This window comes from Nannospalax galili, unplaced genomic scaffold (assembly GCF_000622305.1).
Source record: "Nannospalax galili isolate Female #2095 unplaced genomic scaffold, S.galili_v1.0 scaffold1857, whole genome shotgun sequence".
Taxonomy (NCBI): Eukaryota; Metazoa; Chordata; class Mammalia; order Rodentia; family Spalacidae; genus Nannospalax; species Nannospalax galili.
This window is the reverse complement of record NW_008338858.1, coordinates 695,724-719,192: the sequence shown is the minus strand read 5'-3', so window position 1 is coordinate 719,192 and position 23,469 is coordinate 695,724. Positions and strand designations below refer to the sequence as shown.

The 23,469-nt window shown below is 47.0% G+C and overlaps 1 protein-coding gene across 7 annotated transcripts in view; it reads left to right on the top strand.

Moving 5' to 3' along the window:
* Sergef (secretion regulating guanine nucleotide exchange factor) overlaps positions 1–23,469 on the top strand; it is a 267,081-nt gene that overhangs the window by 61,356 nt on the left and 182,256 nt on the right. For all 7 annotated transcript variants that reach the window (XR_001872446.2, XM_029563655.1, XM_017798235.2 and 4 more), the window contains one exon: positions 5,959–6,125. Coding sequence is in view for 6 of the 7 variants with exons in the window: in XM_029563655.1 (XP_029419515.1) it covers positions 5,959–6,125 (167 nt within the window). In the remaining variant the exon portion in view is untranslated. The remainder of the gene's footprint in view (positions 1–5,958; positions 6,126–23,469) is intronic.

Below are 23,469 nucleotides of genomic sequence, written 5' to 3'. Positions count from 1 at the left end.
TTCTGCCCTATTTTAGACCCTGTGGGATTCTGAGCACACGTGATACACACACACACACACACACACACACACACACACACACACCTACCTCTGTGTGGATATATATTCTTTTTAAATAGAGTCTCATACTATAGCCCATTTGGGCCTGGAACTCCTATGTAGCTCCCCAAATCTGACCTCTAATTCACACCAATTCTCCTTCCTCAGCTCCCCAAGTGTCAGAATTACAGTTGTGAACCACTGTGCTGGGCTTGTCTTGTGTATTTTTTATTTTTGCAATTTTATTTTTACTTTGTGTACAAGTGTTTGTCTGCATGTATGTAAGTACACCATGTGGGTGCAATGCCCCTGGAGGCCAGAAGAAGGCATTGGGTCCCTTGGAACTGAAGTCATGGACAGTTGTTAACTGCCAGTGGGTGCTGGGAACTGAACCTGGGTCTTTTGCAAGAGCAGGCTGTGCTCTTAACTGCTGAGCCATCTCTCCAGCCTCTATTTATTTAATTTTTATGTGTATGAGTGTTTTTTTCTGCATGTATGTAAGTGCACCTGTGTATGCAATGCCTGCAGAGGTTAGATGAGGGTATTGCATTCTCTGAAACTGGAGGTACAGACAGTTGTTTACTGCCAGTGGGTGCTTGCCCCAGCCCGCGGGGTCTGCAATGAGGTACCTGGATTGGGGAGTGGGGCTGAATTGAGGAGTGGGGATGTGGATGGGACAGGGCAAGAGACAAGAGAAATGGAGACAAGACAGGATTTTGATCAAGTCTCATTTATTGAAACACAAGCATGAGTTTAAATAGAGAATGAAAACAAGGGAGCAAGGAGCGGGTAATCACATCAGTCAGAACACAGAGGTCCTGATGTACTCTAAGGGAGGAATCTACTGATTAACTGAGAACAGAGCTATTCACCTAAACTAGAGCAAGGCCGCGGGCTGCTGGCCCCGGCTGTGAGCCAAGGTTTTGGGCCCAGGCTGCGGGCAGAATGGAAAGTAGCAAGCTTAGGCCTGTCAGCAGTTTTAAGAAGCGGCTGAGACTCAGTCTACCAACATGCTGAGATGTCTCCCAACATGCCGAGACTCAGGCTCCCAACAGGTGCTGGGAACTGAACCTGGGTCCTCTGCAAGAGCAGCCAGTGCTCTAAACTGCTGAGCCATCTCTCCAGCCCCTTTTATATTTCTAAATAAGGCTACATAGTCACATTCTACAAATGGTGAAATACAAGTATACATTTTAATAAATAAGTGAGAATATTTGAAAAGCTAACAGAGTGGCACATGAAAGCCAGACCCCACCCCTGGTCTTCTTCTGTGCCTAGGCCCGCCCAGCAGTCCTGACCCACAGCCTCCCTCCTGGGACCCTCCTCCACTCACCTGCGCCGCCTGGTATGCGTGGATTTCCATGCTATTGCTTGTTCCTTTCCTTCCTGACCTTCCTTGTTCTCCCGGTTTCTTTTTATATCCAGAAGTTCATCTTAAATGCCACTTGTCCCACTGAGCCTGCAGGGACAGCTGTGTGTGAATGGCGTCCTCCCTGGATGCTCCCTGTCAGCCCAGCTCCCGCAGCCCCTACGTCGTGTTGAAATCTCCCGCACTGTTCCAGGGTCTTTAGCTGCTCTGTGCTCTTCTATGGCTGTGCCTTAAACTATATTTTGCTTGCTAACTGTATTTGGAGCTATTTTGGCATTTTTCATTTATACGAAGACACATATCTGTACTTTTTAGATGACATTAATATACCTGTTTTTAAAATCACAGTAATATATAATTCTTTACTCCAAGGAAAAATCATTTGTTAGCTCTGTGATCTGAATCTCCTTATATTTGACAGCACACTTCAGCTTAAGGCAGATATCTTTTCACAGTGCACTAATTAACTTTTTTGTATGTAGATTTTTAAAAAATTTCAGGTAGCATAAAGTCATAATCTGTGTGTTTAATCATAATCTGTGTGTTTAATGCCTTTATTTCAGCAACTAAAGTCCTGAGTTCTGCATGGCCTTCTGGGAGGGACTTGCTGGTGCTGGACGCTGTAGGGCACACAGAGCATGGCTCTGCCCCCTCACATATGAAAATAACTTCTTCATCAGCCAAGTTTTGTCAGCTGTGTTCATTGCAGAGCCCACCAGACTTGGAGTCAGAAAACACCAGTTTAAATCTTTAAAAAAAAAAATTAAAAATGTGTGTGTGTCTGTGTGAATATATGCCCCAGGTATGTGAGTGCCTGTGCAGGCCAGAAGTGTTAGATCCTATGAAAGTGAAGTTATAGGCAGTGTGATCTCCCTGACGTAGGTGCTGGGAACCTAACTCAGGTCCTCTGGAAGAGCAGGAAGCACGCTTAACCACCCAGCCATCTCTCTAACCCCACTGCTTTAAATCTTGATCCTACCACTTGCTGTATGAACTTGATCAAGTCAATTAACTTCTCAAGTTATTTAAAAAATTTTTTATTTTATGTGTATGAGTGTATTACCTGCATGTATGTAAGTGAACTTGTGTTGTGCATTGCCCACAGAGGACAGAAGAGGGTGTCAGATCCCGTGGAACTGGAGTCACTGATGGTTGTTAGCTGCCATATGGGTGCTGGGACCTGAAACTGGGTCCTCTGCAAGAGCTCCCAGTGCTCTTAACTGCTGAGCCATCTCTCTAGCCCCTTTTCAAGTCATTTAATCTCACCTATAAAAATAGCTTAATAATTATGTGTCAGTTTTGAGGATTCTTTGAGGCAGGGCCTTAGAGTGTGCTTTCTCCTCGGGAGGTTGTCCCTGACTGTCCTTTTGAAAGAGAAGAGTCTGCTCCATCCTCTGGTTGTCTCTAAGGTACAGTGTGCTTTGAGTATAAACAAGTTTAGAGAGTGTACCAAGCACAGGCTTGAGCTGAACATCGAGTTGGCCTGGTTTCTGGCCTTGTCTCTTCTAGACCATCTCTGGCTTCCCCAGAGAGTATGAAGATTAATTAGTTAATCTTTGTGAAGTGCTTTGAAGGTGAAAAGTGCTATGTAAGTGGAATGGTTGAATTGCTATTGGAGATGTAATAATGACAGTACCATAGTCTGGCAGTCTTGCCTGTCTAAGACATCAGTAATCAATAACAGAGGTTTTCCTTGATATGAAAGAAAGGATTCAATGTGCCATTTGTGATGACAGTTCTTTCTGTAGTCCTGTACAGAGCAACTTGTGCCTTCCTTCCAGCTGAGGAATTCTGAACTCTGTTAATAAGCAATGCTTAGGGCTGGGAGATGGCTCAGCCTGTGCAGTGCTCTCCATGCAAGCGTGGGGATTTGAGTTTGGTCCCCATATAAAAGCTAGGCACAAAGATGTATGCCTGTGATTCCAGCTCTGGGGAAGAAGAGGCTGGAGGATCCTTGGGGCTTGCTGTTCACCCAGTCTTGCCAAATTGGTGACCTCCAGGTTTAGTGAGAGACCTTGACTCAAAAAATTAATGTGGAGAGCAATTGAAGATGCCTGATATGTCTCCACATGCACACATATGTATACATGCACATACACACGTACACACACCCATAAGCAGTAGTCATCAGGAATGCCCTGCTGAGGCAGTTTGATTATAAATCCTAGCCAGCTCAGGGAGAGGGACAGTTGGCCATTGTGGGATGTTTCCTCTGTCCTGAGCACAGGATATTTTTTCAGACTAAGCCACATAAGTGAGGGGACGATGTTGAGTGATTATGTGGTAATATGGACCAGTGTGACTAACCGCTGCCTGGGTCATTTGAAGGATGTGGCTCAGCCCCTGAGCCCACTTCTCTGGGCCTTACTTTCCATCACCTTTTAAGTGGCAACACGGAGGGTGAAGGGGCAGTAAGAAAGGTGGCGAGTTTAACTTTTTCTGGGGAAAGTTGAGGGCTCAGGAAAGAGTTCCTAGAAACAACAGTGCTTGACTTGGACTCTAGATGTGGAGCTGCAGTTTACCAGCTTAGGAAGGGGCAGCTGGAGCTGTAGTTTACCAGCTTAGGAAGGGGCAGTCACAGCAAAAGGAACAGTACACACTGATGCATGAACCATTGTTCTGATGCCCCATTCCCAGTTGCACCCTGTGGGCCACATAGGACTGGTTCCCCCTCCCAGGAAGCCTGGAAGTCAAGTTCCTGTATGTCTGCCTCAGTGTCTGCAAGCAGGTTGAACCAGACAAGGTATCCCTGCAGAGCCCCACATGCCTGCGATATGTTGACATTTCTGCCAACGTCGAGGGCTGTTTTTTAGCTGACACTGGAAGCCATATGTTGAGTGTGGGGCCAGATGAAACTTTGATACCAAACACAGAGTATGGAGTAGATTTGTCTTGAATTTAATATGCATTACTCCGTGTTTTGTCTCTTAAGCAGAGTTTCTCTTTGTTAACATAAGCATGTGTAAGGAATTTATACAGTGCACATGGTCATGCATATTTATTGCAGAGAATCTGCTAATAATCTATGCCTCATCAGATTTTGCATTTCTGTTGAAATAACAGAGGCGGCATTGCGTACAATGAATGAATTTGGTGAAATCGCTCCTATCTGGGGGAAAGAAAGGCCATTGCTACTTTTTCAAACCTCATTTTCTGCCATCATCTTTAGCACTGGCCAGCTTCCGCATGGTGCTGCGGAACCGAATGCTTTTCTGGATCCAAATGACTTTTTGAATTTTCTTCTCTCGCTCTCTGTCTTTTAGCACACAGACACGCTTGTCTTGAGACTGTTAGGATTGCTCCTTTGGGTAAGAACATAGATTCTGAGAGGTGGGTGCCTTTATGTTACCAGGAGGGGAAAACAGGAAAGTGGCTATTGAGTTAGGAGTGAGGCCCTAAGAGATTTGCAGAAAGCTTCAGTTGGGGCTTAGGGGCCCTGGGCTGGGTAGGAGGGAGGAGGTATGTGGGTCAGGGAGAGGGTGGGTGGGCCATAATGTGGTTGAGGTTTACCTGTGGTGATGCCTGTATCTACTACAGTGTAAGAGTATTGTTCTGATTCTGGCTCTGGTCCTCCCTACTTGTTTCATCTGGGGGAAGTCATTTAACCCCACCGAACCTCAGGTCCGACATCTGTGAACATATGAATACTCACGCTTTAAAAAAAAAGATCTTTGTGCACATGCGCTAGTGTGTGTGCACATTTGCGTGTGTGAATACAGGGGCATATGTGCCATGGCATGTGTGTGGAAAACAGACAACCACCTTAGGTTTCAGTAGTCCTTGCTGTCTACCTTGTTTGAGACAGGATCTTTTTTTTTTTTTGAGACAGGGCCTCTCTGTAGCCCCAGCTGTCCTGGAACTCACTATATAGACCAGGCTGGCCTTGAACTCACAGAGATCCACCTGCCTCTGCCTCCAGAGTACTGGGATTAAAGGCATGCGCCACCAAGCATGGCAGGATCTTTTTTTTAAAAGTAATTTTTTTATTTTATTTTATATGTATATGGGTGTTTTGCCTGCATGTATGTGAGTGCACCTGTGTGTACATTGCCCGTGGAGGCCAGAAGGTGGCGCCAGATCCCCTGGAACTGTAGTTATAGATGATTGTTAGCTGCCCTGTGGGTGCTGGGAACCAAACCTGGGTCCTCTGCCAGAGCAGCCAGTGCTCTTAACCAGCCCCTTGAGATGGGATCTCTTGTTCACTGCTGCGCACACTAGGCTTGCTGGCTGGCAAGCTTCTGGAGAGTCTCCTGTCTCTGCCTCCCATCTCTCCATAGGAATGCTGAGATTACAGATGTGCAACCTCATTGCCTCTGCATTAGTCCTGGAGATCAGAGCTCAGGTCCTCATGCTTACAGGGTAGGCACTTTACCTACTGAGCCTCTGCCCAGCCCAGCACTCATGCTTCCTTTGTCGGAACATAGGAACGTTCCTGGTATGCAGTGCTTGGTGTTGACATAAATGTTTACACTTTTCCTAGTAACCCGTTGCCCACCCTTGAGAGCATGTCTGTGGAATGCAGATTTCATTCAGAACATGTTTGTTTTCAGAAACTGGCAATGTGTTTACCTGGGGCCGAGGAGACTATGGTCAACTAGGGAGGAAGTTGGCATCTCATGAAGGCCAGAAGCTAGAGGAGTGGGATTCATCCCTCCCCTGCAGGAGGCCACAGAGCAGCATGCCCTTGCCTCTGCGTTGCCTGACAGGAGCGGCTGAGGTAAGAGATGCCCTGTGCTGCTTTCCTTGTCTCAGTGAAGTGCTTCCTGAAGGCCTACTGTACTCCAGGCATTATGATCTGCTCATGGAGGAACCCAAGGGGTCCTTGCCCACAGAAGCTCATGGTTTAATATGGTAGAAAAGTTGGTTCTCAAGTAACCCAGGTGACTCTACTATAAAGCAGACTGTGTAACTCCTCTGGAGAAGTTCAAAATGCTGTGCTGTGGTTCTGGCAGGAGTGAGAGATTAAATTCTGGGTGAAGGGATTGGCTTGTGTTTTGAGAGTGGCATGGTGTTGCTAAAATTCCTTCTGTAAACACTGGCTACCCGCTTGTCCCTTGGTCCCAAAGACACACCAAGGTACAATTCCACCAAAATGCACTTTGGAAAACCAATGGACTTACTTACAGAGCAGTAGATCAGGGTTTGTCTACATGTAGGTGCTCCCCACCTAAGGCTGCTTAGTGGGAGAGAGACCTTCCTTTCAGCTTCCCCAGCCTGGAAACTCTGGCTCCTCCCCCAGGCCACATGCAATTAGAGTCTAGTTGCTAATCATGGGTTGAGAGGTGTGGCTGGATTCCAAGGCAAGGTTCTGGAGACTTTCCCTGCCCCTCCTTTCATGGGGGTGGTGGGGGCAGGGCAGGAACAGTCAACAAGCCCAGCTGTAGTAATCTTAGGCAAAGGGTGCAGCAGAGCTCAGGAAGATGGCGTCTGTAGGAAGATGGTGCCTGTAGGAGGATGGCGTCTGTAGGAGGGTGTCCTATACAACACATGGTTGAGCAAGGACTAGGAAGGACTTTTAGGGGCATAACAGCTTGAACTGAGTCATGGAGTATGGGGATGTGAAGGAATGTACAGGGACCACTGATAGTTAAATTGCCTGGGGACTGGAGCCCTTCTGAGGTAATATCAGGAAGATAGGCTGGAACCTGACCTAGGGGGCCTTTAATACTGAGCTAAGTATTTTGCACTTCTGTTTATTTTCCCCAGGGTAGAAAACACCGTAGTTCACTTGCTTGTTCTAGTCATGTTGATTCTCTGAAATGGCTTGAATTTCTACATTTAAGGCAAGAGCCTTATTTCTCCAGGGTATGTGTTTTTGTTACTAGATTTTACTTTACCTGTGTCTTTTTTATTTTCTAAGCAAAAAAGAAAGACTAAGAATTTTAGTAGAATGGCCATGCAGGAAATGTGCTCTGAACCCAAGTAAGTTGGCTTAATGAAGGTATTCAGTCTTCATTCAGAGTCTGTCTAAAAAATTAATAAACTAGTGAGACTTCTGTAATTAGCATCAGACTAATTACAACCCTCTCTACACCTGGAGGGCTTCCCTTCCCCAGGGCAACCCAGCTGCTTCCGAATATGTAGGCCGGTTCTCCATTTCTGCATCCTACCTGCAAAAATCTCCTGAGTCCTTGGGTGAGAGGCTGAGACTCTTCTCTCTTTCCCTTTGATTGGCAAGGTACTAAGTAACACATAAAGACAACATGCACTCTGGAATAACAAACACAGTCTCACTAACATAAACCACATTTTTTGCATATTACATGTTCATACTTGTGAAAGGTTATAGAGATGATATATTTTTTAGTCTTCATTTATATGGTCATAAATGCTGTTTTGCTTCCTCTTAATCTTAAAAAGATCATTGAAAATGGCTACACAGAGCTGACAAGATGGTTCAGCAGGTAGAGACACTTACCACCAAGTCTGCTGTGGCATGGTGGGGCCACACACATACCACAAAATAAATGTTAAAAAAATGTAAGTGGCTATATAACATTACTGTTAAGGTTCAGATAGCCACGCCCCCTCATCAACAGGCCTCAGGGACCTCACAGGCTCCTGAGAAAAGGGAACCCAGCTGATAAGCACCCTGGTCTTTGAAGTCAAGAGAAGCAGACTTTTCTCCACTGTTTGGCCAACATGGCAGGCTTCCCCTTTGATCTCTAAAGAGGACAGGTTTTAACAGTCTTCCCCCCGCCCCACCCAACTTTAAAAAAAAATCTTCCCGCCTTCTGCATGAAGCAGAAGCCTCCCCCTTTAAAAATACCTCAACTCAGGACCCCGGCAGACATTTTCATTGCCTGGAAGGGACTCTGTCCCATGTGTTCCTTTGCTAATAAACTCTATTCCGATGGATGGAGTTTTACCTGTGTCCTGGTGCTTTCTCCTGATCAACCAGATTCATCCATAGGCTACTTTTTATCTATCAGTTACTAACTAGAAGGTTCTGGGACTTTCCCAGCCATTCTTTAAATAAGTCATTTCCTTTATTTATTTATGTTTTAAATTGTGATTGTTGAATTGTGCAGAAAAAACCTGTTGAACTGTGTAAGATAGACTCTTGGGGATGAGGCTGCAGGGCCATCAGCCGTCAGCATCTTTACAAATTCTGTGTTTCTCTAGGTTCTGCTGGGAAGATGTTGGCTCTGCTAGTCAGTGAATGAGGGAGCAGAGTACTTAGCCCTCTGCATAGTGAGTTTAGTTCGGAGAGCTTGGTACTTGGTGTTTTAGTCTTTAGCTTTCCTTTGTCTTTCCCACATCATTTGAGACTTTGAGGTCGGGTTGCACAGTAGTTAGAGGTACTACTGATCAACCAGATTCATCCATAGGCTACTTTTTATCTATTAGTTACTAACTAGAAGGTTCTGGGACTTTCCCAACCATTCTTTGAAATCAACTTCATTGATTTCTCTGAGTCTCTGGTTCTGTCAGCAAGAAGGGGGACATAATTCCATAATGATACGGTATACCCTCTATCATAATACGTAAGGAATTGGTGAGGTTAGCGTGTGTAGTTCTTGGCAGGCAGCAGGTATCTGGCTCTCTTCTGCTGTGAAGCATTGAGTGGCCTGTCGCAAACGTAGACAGTGCACACATGCAGCCCAAGAACTTCATGATGTGATTGGGGTAAGGGTGACGGCTAATTTTAATGTCAACTTGACACAGTATAGAACCATCTGGGAAAGGAGTTTCAGTGAGGAATTGTCAAGATTAGGTTGGCCTTGTGGACAAGTCTGTTGGCTTTGTGGGATGTTGTCTTGATTATGGTAATTGATGTGTGAAGGTCCAGCCTACTTTGGGTAGCAGCATTCTATGGGGTTTGTTCCTAGACTGTAAGAGTGAGACAGTGAGCTGAGCGGTGAACATGAGGCACGTCTGGCTTTCTCTTGACTGTGGCTGTCACATGACTCTCTGCTTTAGATCCTACCACCTTGGCTTCCCTATGGAGATGGACTGTAGCCTGGAATTGTGTGAAAATAAACCCTTTCCCCTCTAAAAGTTGCTTTTCGTCAGGTATTTTATTATGGCAATAGGCATTGAAACTAGGACGGGTTCCTGGGGGGTTGAACCTAAGGCGTTGTGCTTTATGCAGCTAGACAAGCACTCTGCCACCGAACTGTATCCCCAGTCCTCTTTTACACTTTAATCTTTAGGATAGGTTCTCACTAAGTTGTCTAGGTTGACCTTGAACTCCCTCTGTGACCCAGGTAGGCCTTGAACTTGTGATCCTCCTGTCTCAGCTTCTTGAGTAGCTGAGATTACAGACGTGCACCATCAGGCCCAGCAAGTGTGAGCTTTAGGAGCGAGATGAGGTGTGAGCTTAGGCTCAGCCCCGTTGGCAGCTTCGATTTGGAGCTCCCCCACCATTTGGAGCTTTGGAGGCTGGTGTGCATCCTCTGGTCTCCCCGTGCATTCAGACTGCAGGTTGCTACACATTGGCAAATTGTGTCTGGGTTGGGCTCTTGCTGTTGGTGCCCAGGCCTGATCTATTTGACATCTATTTGCCAGAGGCCCAGAGAGAGCTAGGCCGATAGATTGTCATAAGCTGGTAGGAGACAGATTAACCTTGGACAGGACAAAAGCCGTGCTTATGCATGCTAGGCAAGCATTCTGCCACTTACCCAAGGTGCTTCTCTGAGGGACCTAGATAGGGCGAGGGGGGTGGAGGTGTAGGGACATCTGGAGAGGCACAAATAACCATGGTGAGTAAGCTGACAATTCCTGACCTTTAAGGACCTAAGTGTGGCACACAGCTGACCAATTGCCTTTAATTTCCATGAATTGCTTATGATGTCCAAGGGGTAAGAGGAGGGAGGAGTGTGCTGTCTATGTTAGGCCTCATAGGATGTCTGCACAGAAGGGCCCACAACAGGGGTCATGTGGGAAGGGAAAGCACAGGTAGGCAGAGCTGAGCTGCCACAGAACTGCCTTTCCAAGTGAACAAAAGAAAATAAACCCAAAGTCACTAGAACTATAGGACACTGTACTAAGTGCTTTCCAGACTTTTTGTCATCTTCATAGAGAACCTGCATGCATCTGTTAGAATCAAAGCTTTATGAATGAGGAGGCTAAGGCACAGAATAGGGAACTCAGAAGGGGGCCCAGGGCTCGGACTTGAAGTGCAGGAGATGCTTGTCTCCTTCTCTTTAGGTGAAGTATAACTGAGTGACGGTAAATTAATCTGAGGGATAAGGACAAACTGAGTTCGCCATGACTCTTGTGCTGACAGTGAATCTGAGAAAGCCTCTTTTCTTCCTGGGTTCTTGGTGTCTCCACATGCGGGCCAGTCCAGATGATCTGAGAGTCTCTTTCCTCTTCTTATTTCATGGACCTGATACTGCTGAAACTCATGTGATGACTCCGGCCTCTGGAGTGCCTCAGTTTCACAGCCAAGGTCAGGAATCCCAACTGTAGCAGCCTTGGCCGGCCCAGGCATGTTAGCTAGCCTAGAAATTCTGGCCTTCAGTACCATGTCAGCTGTGCTGTGACTCTTGCCTTTTCTCTGTCCTTCCTGGTCCAGTCAGGCAGAAGGATCTAGGATGATGCCCTTGTTCCTGGTGCTAACTCATGAGGGTGCCTGCGCTGTTGTCTGTTCTGAGCTTGCTATTTCCAGGACCAGATCCCTGCTTGATCTTCCCAGAATTTGACTCTTGTTCCCATGGTTTGTCTTTACTTCATTTGCAGACCTCAGGGAACCTGTCTTTCTGGATTCTTTGTCCACCCCCTTCCACTGGCTCTTCCTGTGTGCAGTGCCCCACCTTTTCTACTGTCCTGGGCCTGTCTGACAGTTATCTCCTTCTTGACTTTGAGGTCTTGTCCTTTCCCTTGTCTACTCCATGAACATTGGAGTTCAGAGAACTCCCCAGTATGTAGCACACGTGGTGCTGGGTAGGGTCAGCAGTGTGGTTAGAGAGAGAGGTGCAGAAGGCAGCGAGCAGGGAGGATGGAATGGCCAGTTTTTTACAAAATTATTTTTATTTTATGTGTACGAGTGTTTTACCTGCATGTATGTAAGTGCACCTGTGTTGTGCAATGCCCAGGGAGGCCAGAAGACAGCACTGAATGCCCTGGAACTAGAGTTATGGACAGGTGTTAGCCAGCATGTGGGTTCCAGGAATAGAACGCAGGTTCTCTGAATTAGCAACCAGTGCTCTTAACCCCTGAGCCACCTCTCTAGCCCCATCTTTTTTTTTTTTAATTTTTAAAAATTACATTTATTTTGTATGTGCATGTGTGTGCATGCCTATGTGTGGTGACCTACACGTGGAGGTCGGAGGACAGCTTGTAGGAGTCAGTGCTCCGTTTCTACCTCATGGGTCCAGGGTTTGAACTTAGGTTGCCAGGCTTGGCAGTAGGTACCTTTCCTCACTGAGCCGTCACCAGCCCCTGGAATGATTGATTTTGAGGACACTAATAAAAAGGAGGCTTTGTTTGAACCAGACTCTTAAAAACGTGTAGGAGTATGGTGAAGACGTTGCATGGCATGGGATGACGTGAACCAGAAGTGTGTACCTGGATCTGTGTTTAGTTCCTGCGGTGGTCCGGATGCCTGTGCATCCCAGTGCTTGAGTGTGGGATTTTTTTCATTTTTGCAGTGTGACCACCTGTGTGGCCTGTCCCATGCCCTGGCACAGTAACAGAGGTGAAGCACAGTCACCTACATTGTCACATTTGATCCTGGCAGAGCTGTGAAATAGGAACGATTATTCCCATTTACAATCGAGGACACTGGGGCCCAAAGAGGCCAGCTAGGAGTTAGGAGACGACCAAGATGAACAGCCTGATTACCAGTTTCTGAGGGCCTGCCTGGGCTCACTGTGCAGCAGCCACAGCCCTGAGTCATGTTGCTGGTTTAAATTCTGCCCACGTTTGGTTGAGGAGCACCAACTCCCAGCATGCACGTGCATGTGCGCGCACAGCCATCGGAGTGGGAGCAGGAGCTGTGGAATAAGCAAGAGTTGGGCCAGAGATTGGGTCACCGTGAAGCCCAGCTGCCAGTGACCCGCGTTGTACTGTAGGACGAACACTGTTAGAGGGTCAGCCTGTGCACAGGGTCTAAGTGAAATTCGTCAGAGCGAGTGGGAAAGAAGCTATTTTTAGTTTGCCGAGTCACTCATTCTGCTGTGTTAGCTGAGGATTGAGCCAGTCCCCTACGCTTTCCACAGTGTTATTTCTGAAGGAGAAATACCACTTGAATGCTGTGTAAAACCCATTAATGAACCTGGAAGTTTCCAGGGTGGCTTTGTCCTGCAGCTCCCCCAGAAGGCTGCCTTTCCTGAATGACCTTCCTCCTTTCCTCTATTTAATGCATTTCTAATTTTAAGTTTGTGTCAAGACTGTGGGACTTCGGTGCCCTAAATAACACAGAAATCTACCACCAGCAGTCAGCTGAGTCTGAGGGCTCTGACAGAATTGAACACAACCTGAAAAAAAGCATTCCCTAGTGGCTGTCTGGTAAGTACCTCAAGATGTCAGAGCTGTGGCCAGAGGAGCCTGAAGCCTTGGACCCTGGGAATCTGGCAGCCCAAACCTTTCCCAGAGCAGGGGCCAGTGATTTAGAGCTCTCCTTAAGGCCACAACAATCTTTAAAATGGGCAGCAAGTGTTTACCCAAAGGAAGTTCCATTGGAGGTTAGAAATGAGCACATGGGTGCTATGGCTGATGACATAGCGGGGAGAGATAAATAAACCCCACAGCAATGGGCTGGATCTGTCCATGGGAACACTCAGAAGAGAGAGAGCCACCAGACAGCGACCAGGTTGGAGAGAGATGGCAGCAGAGGAGATGCGGCAAGTGTTCATTGCTGCTGCTGGTTTCTTCTTTATCGTTGTCACCTTCTTCCTGTAATGGAAGGTCTAGGAGAGCAAAGGCTTTGTCTTCATGTTGGAAGCTATGTTCTCAGTCTCTGGAGTACTCTCTGGAGTATTCTCTGGTACCTTCTAGGTGCTTGGTGGGTGTTCTAGTTTCCTTTGTGTTGCTGTGATAAAACATGGCGACCAAAACCAAGTTTGAGGCAGAAAAGATGAATTCATCAGATCACAGGCCATCATTGAAGGAAGGTCAGGGCAGGAACCTGAAGGCAAGACTGCTTGCTACTCCACAGGGCATTACTTCCCACCTCAGGGAACCCGTCTTTCTGGATTCTAACGGGTGATGGAACTCGCTCACAGCCGAGGAAGTACAGCAGAAACCACAGAGGATGCTGCCTGCTGGCTCTGTCTCTGGATCACGAAGGCTCGTGCTTTCTTATGTAGCTAGGACCACCTGCGAAGAGACAGTGCTGCCCACAGTGGGTGGGGCCCTTCTGCATCAATTAATAATAAAGACAGTCCCCCACAGACATGCCCACAGGCCAGTTTGATCTGGGAAATTCCTCAGTTGAGGCTTTCCTCTCAGATAACTCTAGGCTGAGTCAAGTTGACAGTTGAAGCTAACTAGGGCAGTTTGGGTTTACTTTCGAAAAGATGAAAGATGAGTGAAAGAACTAGTTCCAGAGCTGTGTGCCTCTCTTTGTCGCCTCCTCTTCGACCCCCCTAGGCTGTGCTCTTCTACCCCAGGCTAGGCCAGGAAGGACCTTTTCCATGTTTTCAGACATTTGCTCATCAAATGGCCTGTAGTGCCAGCACAGAGGCTCTGGTCCTATGGTGTGCTTGTCGCAACCCTGGGACTCGGGATGAAGAGGCTCATGATCCTTTAGCTCTTCATGACTCACCAAGTACTTTATGCATGCATATTCCCCTTGGTTTTCTTCTAAGACGCTTAGAAGATGCTTTTACAACAGATGCTCAGGTGTGACTGTGTCTCAGAACACCACATTACTGGGGAAGGGGAGGGGGGAACGGAGGAGCAGGGGTGGAGCATTTCCTGAGTGGATGGCAGGACTAGGTTCATGGCAGGACAAGCAGAACGTGACACAGGCTATGGGGAGTCCAAGGATGAAAATATGTTCGTCCCGTCCCATGTCCTTGGGGGCCTTTCCTTTCTTGAATTCTGTGGTTTTGTTGGATCCTGCAGGGTTGGGGTAGGGTTGATGCCTGGAAAGGCTTCCTGACTTGGAAGGCTTGATGTTAAATTAGTTCTCGAGGAAGCTAATGCAAAGTAGCAAGGGAGTCTTGGCAAGGACGTGTGTTTCTGAGGCAAGCAGAGGAAGAGCAGCAGCCAGCCAGAGACGGAGTATTGACAAGAGGGGAACAGGACACTGATATGTCCCTGAGGCTAGGGACATCTCAACAAGGAGGTCAGAGAGATTGGTGATGGAGAGAGACCACTGGCTGTGGTGATGCGGGGAGTATTGCTAAATCCACAGCAGGGGAGTAGCAGCTAATGGGTGATGGCAGGTGCAGGCTGCAGTGGGAGTGGCCCTGGCAGGAGGTGAGGTTGCAAAGGAGAGGAACAGCTCAATACCTTGATAGGAGGCCTGGCCTTAGTCCTGTTAGCTCAGGAAAGTCACAGTGTGCTGAAGGCTGAAAGTAAAACAGCTCAATACCTTGATAGGAGGCCTGGCCTTAGTCCTGTTAGCTCAGGGAAGTCACAGTGTGCTGAAGGCTGAAAGTAAGTGTGTGTGTGTATGTGTGTGTGTGTGTGTGTGTGTGTGCGCGCGCGCGCACACAGCTCCAGGAAGGAGGAAGAGCTGGGCCACCATGGAGATGAGAGAGGGTCACTGTAAAGGTGTTAGTTCCAGCGAAGGAGAAGCGGTACTTTGTCGTACATGAAGACAGAGGCCTTCAGGTAGAGGACAGATTGCTTCCATGGACTGTGTATATCCTTTGATACCATGTAGTATGACTCATTTATTTACACCGATACTGTTTATCGTGCCCAACTGTGGGCCACATACAATGCAAGGCACCAAGAATTCACAAATAAAAGACGAGACTGCTGCCAACACTGCAATGCAATATTTACTAATAATACAGTAATTAGTATGTCTGTCCCTAAATTAAACTTTGAGTTCTTTGAGGGAAGGCATAGTCTTATTTGTGTTTGTATAGTTAGGGCCAGGCTTGGAACAAAGTAAGTTACCAGTAGAGATGAGTCAACTGGAGTATGGGAGCTTGTGGTGGGTGGCTTGGATCTTCCTGGTTAGATCCAACACCAAATTGTCTGCTGGAGTGGGGAGCTCAAGGAAGCCATCAGCCGAGGCTAGCTCACCTTATTCTGTAGTGGGTCATCAGGCACAGACCAGTGGCTCTCTACAGAAATGAGTTCAAAGACACCATTATTGGTGCTGACTGGTGAGCACCGTCAGTTTAGAGCAGTTCAGAGAGAGAGCTCACACCTGTTCACCACCATGCAGTACACAGCAGAACAGAGACTTGAACTTGGCTTTCACACCCATGCTCCCTCTGCCTCTATTTTGCTCATTTTGGCTCTGTACCTCAATAGCTTCCTCTCTGGGTATTTTTGTCTAGGATGTCACCCTGGGCTGCAGCTTTGGCTGTGATTGGGTGGTGGTTGGATCCTCGTGGCCTTCCCTAGGCTCTGGACAGTGCTTTTGAGAAAAATGGAAGAGCAGAGTTCACCTGGTAAGGGCTGAGGCTGCGATGCTAATTCATGATTATGGCCAAGTGGTGTGCTGGCCAGAGTCGGGATCTGATACACAGAGCTGAATATGGGCAAGATGTAGGTTGGAATTTCTGCTATGTAACTGCTGTTACATGTAAGTCTTTCTCAACCTTAGCTTTCCCATCTAACAAGTGGGTACAGTAATACCTGCTTTACCTTGCCCCATAGGGTTTTGGAAGATACAAATAAAATGTGTCAGGGTATATGTAAATTATAGAGCATTATGCAAAAGCAGTGTTACTGGGTCCAAGCAGCTGTGTGCTTCAGATTTGGGTTTTGTTATAAGTATGGATCAGAGCTGCTCTTTTGTCAAGTTTGAGATTGTAGGAACAATATTATGCCTCATGGTAAATGCTTTTTAGAATCAGACCCAGGGAAAGCAGCGGAGCCTGGGCCGCTCAGTCACCCATAGTTTCCGTTCTGTTGTGGAGAGTGACTGCCGGTCCACGGTGCTGCATCCACAGCCAGGGTGTTCTGGCTTGCTTTCTCAGCAGCAGAAGAAACTTGTCAGCACTGATTTAAAGCCCCAGTGACCTCTGGTGTTTCCACCACACTCTGCATAAGTGTGACTGGCCCGGGCCTTGCCTAGAGTCACCCTGAAGCTGACCAGCCATCTTTTATGTATTTGACCCTGAAAACTGGGCTGTCCCAGGGTGAAGTAAATCTTGTCAAAGTTTAGCAAGAAAACAGACGCAGCGAGGGCAGGAGGAGGCTGCTTGCAGTAAGAGAAAGGCTGAGTGGGCAGAAGCGGCTGGCCCAGAGACCAAAGCTGCCTCTCCCCACTGTTGCTGTAGCTTGGGCACTATTGCCTGCTGCCTCACTACAGCTACTGCCCCTCAGTTGGTCACTCTAGTCTGGCCTCAGGGCGTGCTCCCCACCCAATAGCCAAGAGGAGACTGAAAATGCAAGCACGGTCATACTGTGCTCTTATTTCACTTGTTTGTTTTATATCCTTAGACAATAGAGAAAACAGGGTTGTAGCTCAGTGGTAGAACACTTGCCCAACACATGAAGGCCCTAAGTTCGGTCTTCAGTAATGAAAAACACGACAAAAAGAAAACAAGAACCAACATACTTCCACTACACCCACACCCACATCCCCCATACCGAACACACCAAAGAAAAACCAGCCCCTTCACAAAACAACAAAAAGATCAAACAAACAGAAAAAGAATACTAATTTCTTTCTTTTTTTTTTCTTTCTTTTTCTTTTTTGGTCTTTTTGATAGCCCCAGCTATTCTGGAACTCACTATGTAGACCAGGCTGGCCTTGAACTCACAGAGATCTGCCTGCCTCTGCTTCCTGAGTGCTGAGGTTAAAGGCATGCACCACCACACCTGGCTCACAAAATACTAATTTCTATAATGAACACTTATTAGATGCCTACATGTGAATAAGAATCTTTAGGGTTTGAAAGAGACTAAGTCCTGGCTTCTGCTTGCAAAGGGATGTGATGTGCAGTCCATAGTCTCTCAGCCAGTATGCATAGAACCAGGGCATTAGAATGTAAGCTCTAGGATTGTTGTTAGCCTTGTTCATCACTGTGTTCCCATCACCTTGATGACTGCTTAGCACACAGTAGATGCTCAGGTAATTGGTATGCCCTTGATTTTTAGTGGCTTCCATCCTAGGTGAAGTCCAAAATCTCTGGCTTAGTATAACAAGCTTTCTTGATTCAGGCAGTGTCGAAATACCCAGCTTCCCTTTTGCCTGGATTGTGTGTTTCATTTATTCCGAAACAGAGCAGTGCCACACTGTTTGATGCTTTTGAGTCTTTGGTTCTCTTTGCCCTTGGACACCTCCTACCCATTCTCTAGTAGAAAACAAGAACTGTGTTTAACGAACATCTTTGCATCCCCACCATTCAACCTGTCAAAAATGCCTCTTGTTCCTATGGAGATTTGTTGTTTGCTAGTGCTCCACCCACTCTTCTTGGCACCCCTGAGGTGGTGTCCCTGCAGGCCTTCTGACCTTCCTCTATCTCTCTTGTTTTCGATCTCTCTTGGCGTTGGACTGCCAATACCTTGGTTCTACACTGTGCTGAACCTTGGCCTCTTTTCCCATTACTGAGCACCTTCTCCCTCCCACATCAACTGCACCCATAAAACCAGGCCTCTCTGCCTGCTCCACTTGCATAAAATCCCTCCCTAGAGCAGGGTCTGCGTCCTGCCAGTCCCACTGCCCGGGGATGCAGCTCTGTGTCCTGGGCTCTTGCTCGCTGTTAGGTATCATGCCGTCTGTTTGGTTGCACCATTTGCTGCTGTGTGGAGCTTCATGCTTGAAGGCCTTCTGATCAGTGGGGACTCTTTGCTGTTGGCATCTGTCTGAGGCAAGCCTCCCTGGGCTGGGCTTTTTGGGTACTTTTTATTGGATGGCTGCCTTAGGAGCCAGCCCTGCATTCATCTCTTTTCCCCAAACGTCATTCTCTTGTGTTTCCAGCCTATTCTTTGTTTCAGTGCCCTGGTTATTCCCTTTGAGGCAGCTAAACAGAAAATCCTACTTTCATTACTTCCAGGGAAGCAAAAGCAGACCCTTGATATGCAGCCTTTGGAACCCCAGGGCTCCAGGCCACTTGGAGGGGTCACGGAACAGAGTCTGGAAGGGGAAGGCTAGGCTGCATCTGGTTGCATAATTCTCTTCTGTGCTGCAGTGGTTCTGTGGGAACACTGTCAGCGGCAATGGCCCCCTCCTGCAGCTGTAGATTGCTGGTTGGAAGAGAGCCTTCTTACCGGATATCTGGTGTCATCCAAGTGGGGGGCTGGGGATGGGATGTGAGGAGGTGGGTTGTGGGTAGCAGGAATGGAAGCAATTAAAGATATCTTTGCAAATAGAACAGCTGCCGCAGTAGTCAGCCACAAAGCCTCTGGCTATTCAGAGGGACCAGATGTCTGCGGGGGAATCAGAAGACAGTTGAGGGAGGAGTGGTCACAGGTGCAGGGAGGCCAGGCAGGGACAGCGAACGGTTCCTGTGGACTACATTAGGAGACTCAGCTGGCCTGGAAAGGCTACTCACAGCTGTTGACCAAAATGTATGTGCCATGTGGACAGCACTCCTGAGATTGGGCAAGGAAAGTGCCTCACTGCAGACAGGTAAGGCTGTCATTTCCGAGCACCCTCTCTGTGGTGTATTCCCTTGAGATCCTGTTGAGGGAGATTGCCAACCAACAGCATGAAACACACATCTCAGCATTTCATGAGGACGGAGCAGATGGGAGAAGACTTGAGAATCTTTACACTGTGGGCTGAGGATGTGGCTCAGTTGGTTTGCATGCATGAGTCCGTGGGTTCGATTCCAAGCAGTATATAAGGTCATCCTCAGTTACATAGTGAGTTCAAGGTCAGCCTGAGATACATAAGGCCCTATCTCAAACATACAAAACAAAACAAACAACAACAACAACAAAACCCTCAAAAAATATAATAACAAACCAGAAAAAGAAAATGTTTACACTGTGGCTTGGTCCTTGGTGAGCTGTGTCTGTCAAACAAAGGTAATAATCTGTACTAGGTTTAGCTCTCTGGGTTGTTGTTAGGGGATGTCACAAATGTGAGAACATTTTATAAACCACAAAGAAATGAGTGTGCAAAGGTACATTTTGTTTGTCTTCCTTGTAGTTCTTTGGGAAATGTTGCCAGTTATTGATCTGGAGTTGGACATGAATCATTCTCATGATTCTTGCCTCCTACATCCATTTCATCCATTCATACTTGCTAGATGCTCAGGGAACATTTGTTGTATTGGGACCTTGGACTTGGTGTGGAACAGTGAGAAGGACACGGAGCCCTAACATTTCTGTGATTGGTAGAACAAATCCCCCAAGCTAAGAGGGCTACTCATGGGACTAGGTGGTGGTTTTCCAGGCTGGAGGACGGAGGCCACTGTGAAATACTGCTTGCCCCAGCTTTGAAGTCCACATAGTACCAGAGGAGGCAGGGCCTGGGACAGCTCATGTTTCCCTCCTTGGCACAGTCTAGGGAGCTGAGCAGAGCTGTCCATGGGCTTCCCTTCCCTAGAGAATACCACTGTAAGGCTGGGACCGCAAGGACTTCTGGAGACTTAGTGGTATTTCATTTTTTGTCTTGGTTGCAGTGATAAAATACCTTGACAAAAGCATCTTAAGAGAGAAGCGGTTCTTTTACTTATAGTTCCGGAAGGGATACAGTGCATCGCGCTGGGGAAGACCATGGCAGCTGGAGCCTGAGGCTGCCTGTCACGTTGTAAAAACAGGAAGTCAGGCCAGGCACTGAAACCTCCCATTCAATGACCTACTTCCTCTGGCACAGCTCTACCTCCTACAACTTCCCTTACCTTCCCACATAGCCCCATGGGCTCAGCTGGGTACCAAGTGTTGAAACACAGACAGTTCATACTCTGGGTTTCTTCTGGAGGGTTGTTTCTACTCACATTGGCAGCAAGAATGAGTTTTATCATTTCTCACTCCCACCCCATCCCTGAGAGTCTGCAGTTTATTCCATTTTCCAAGGCTCAGATTAGAGCTTTCCCTGTTGAATCTTTTCTGGACAACTTTAGTTGCCAGGTCAGGCATACACTGCTTGAGGATGGCTACTGTATCGTTATCAAGGCCGTATCTTCAGTGAGTGGCACAGTGTGTTCAGGCAGGCAGTCGAGGTCACACTGGATTCATGGAAGTCTCTGCTCACTTTGATTTTGCTTCTTCCTGTATTTCACTGTCTCATCTGCTGGTCTCCAACATGATGGCTTCAGGGGGAAGTCTGTGCAGCCACAGACCAGCTACTCTATCTCATGATGTTTGGAATATCACACCTGTGAGGCCGTCGGTAAGGGGCTCCGTGCACTGCGCACTCGGAGAAGCTTTGAGGACTTGAGCTCCCCCTGCTCTGAAGCAGCCTTGGATGAGTCTGTTACCAGGGGGCTGAGTGAGGTGATAAGAGTTGTGATCTGTTAGTTCTGGAAGGAGAGGAACAAAAACAGAATACAGACTCCCCCAATAGGCTCAGCATGAGGGTCTTAGAAATGCAAGCATTTTTTTTTTTTTCAGACTGTATCTCTCCATTCGTCAGACAGCTACTGAGGTATAAGAGCACAGAGGCACACAAATGGTACATTTCCCTTTTCACCTTTCAAGGTGAAATTGCTGCTGTTGCTGCACAGGGACCTGTGGGAGCTGTTCCATCGTTACTGCTGTAGGATGTGTTTATCACTCTCCCCTGGCACACTTCTCTGAGCTGCACAATTTTCCTGTTCCTCCCTACCCTCATCATCTCTGTGATGATGATGCATCTGGTGGCCACAAGTCTCCCTGATCAGGGTTTGTGGTGTGGTGCAAAGAGCAATGTATTAGTTATTAGCAGCAGTAGGTAGCGTTTGCTGTGTCCTGGCAGGTACCCGTGTCCCTGCTGAGCACTTTCTAGATGCCACCATCTCTTTAATCATTGTGACAATGTAGCAGAGTTGGGATAATTGTTCCTCACTTTGTGGATGAGGAGAGTGAGACTCAGAGGTGGTGGCTTGTCCAAGGTCGCATGGCTAGTAAGTGACAGAGTTGCTATTAAAAGCCATATCCAGCTGCAAAGCCAGTGCTATTAAATGCCAGGGTTCCCTCTGATGTTAATGCGCTCTATGACACCTTGCTTTCCCTGGGCCTCAGTTTCCTAGTGTGTAACGAGAAGCCACATTGAGAGGGCTGATGCTGTTCTGCTTTGGTTAGTCTCTTGTCCTCCTGGAGACTTGTTTCTTCTCAGCTCTGAATTTTTTTTTATTTTGTTTTGCTTTATGGCAGCAGGTCCCTAAGTCCTGATTCTGCTGCAGCGACACTGTCAGGCAGTCCCACGAGCACATGGAATAAACTGGTGCTCAGTGCTGCCTAGTACAACTGTCTGTGGCAGTGGAGATGGTCTGCATCAGTCTAGCATGGTAGCTGATGACCACATGGCTGAGGAGAACGTGAAGTGTGGCCAGTGTCATCCAGGAAATGAATCTCCAGTTCAATTTTAATTAGTTTCAGTCTAAGACCAAATAGAGTGTAGATTCTTCCACCCCAGCTTGTCTGTGCCAACCAAGGCCTCAGAGTCCCAGTGTTAGCTGCTTAGTTGCATTTCTGTTCTTGAAGCTTCTGGCATCATAACATGCATCATTACATCCTGCTCTGATGCATATGGGAAGGATGGGTAGATGTGTACACTTCTCAGATAAGGAAACTGAGGCACACAAAAGTATAGGCGTAGAGTCGAGAAGATTCTTACTGCACGAGTAAGTGACTTACCAAAGCCATTTTTGGAGCAGTAATACCAGGACTGGAAACTTACATATTCTGATTCTCAGCCAACATTTCCTCTAGCTTTCCTGCCGTTGATGTGCCAAGCATTGAACAGGGACGCTGCTCATTTAGATGATTCTTTTAATGTTAAGCGGGGGACCTTTTCATATATATATATACCTTTCTGTACTACCGGATCTTTTAATTCTATGTAGGTGTCATCCTAAGTATAATAAAATAGATGCTTGGAAGCTTTATGAAATGTATAAGGCCACATAATTGAACTATTCCTGTCTTATAGATGCTAGAAATATAATGCTAATCAAATGGACTGGCAGGGTTTTCATCTGGGGCCTGTGGCCAGAAGAGATTGTTTCTCACCTCAGTTCCCTCTGGTGCTAGAATAGTTCCTATCAGACCAACCTTCCTATAGAAAACAACCAGAAACTTACACACATAAAATACAACCACTGAAAAGAATCAGAATACCTGAAAGTGGGCACATTCTTCACACGTGTCAAGGTCATGAAAGTTAAAGGAAGAGGATAGCTGTTTCTGATTGAAGGATGCTAATAGACTTGCATCTAAGGAGTGTGCAATGTATCCATGTGAACTGGGTTCTTTTCTTGCAAGAGACATAACAGTTCTCCCACGGCAATCACGGGGATTGGTTCCATGACCCACTGTGATACCCAAATCTGTGGGTATACTTGTGTTGGATAGTATAGTGTTTGCACAGAACCTACGACATCCTCCCAAACATCTCCAAATGATTTACAGTAGCTACTACAATGTAGAGGCTGTATAAACAGTTGTTATGCTGTGTGGTTTGGGGAATAAAAATGCACAAGTCTCCCCCTCCTCCATCACCTCCTCCTCTTCCTCCATCACCTCCTCCTCCTCCATCACCTCCTCCTCTTCCTCCATCATCTCCTCCTCCTCCTCTATCACCTCCTCCTCCTCCTCTCCTCTTCCTCGTCTCCTCTTCCTCCCTTTCTAGTACTGGGGATTGAACCTAGGGCCTCACATATACTAGGCAAATATGCTGCCACTGAATGGTATCTCCAGCCTCTTTTTGATGTTTTGAGACAGGATCTTGCTAAGTAGTCCAGGCAAGACCTTTAACTTGCAATGTTCCTGCCTTAGACTCCCAAGTACTGAGCTTACATGTTTGGCTTTTTTTCTTTTCCTGGTGGTGGCAGGGCTTGTTTTCAAATATTTTTTAACCCATGATTGGTCGATGTCCTGGTTAA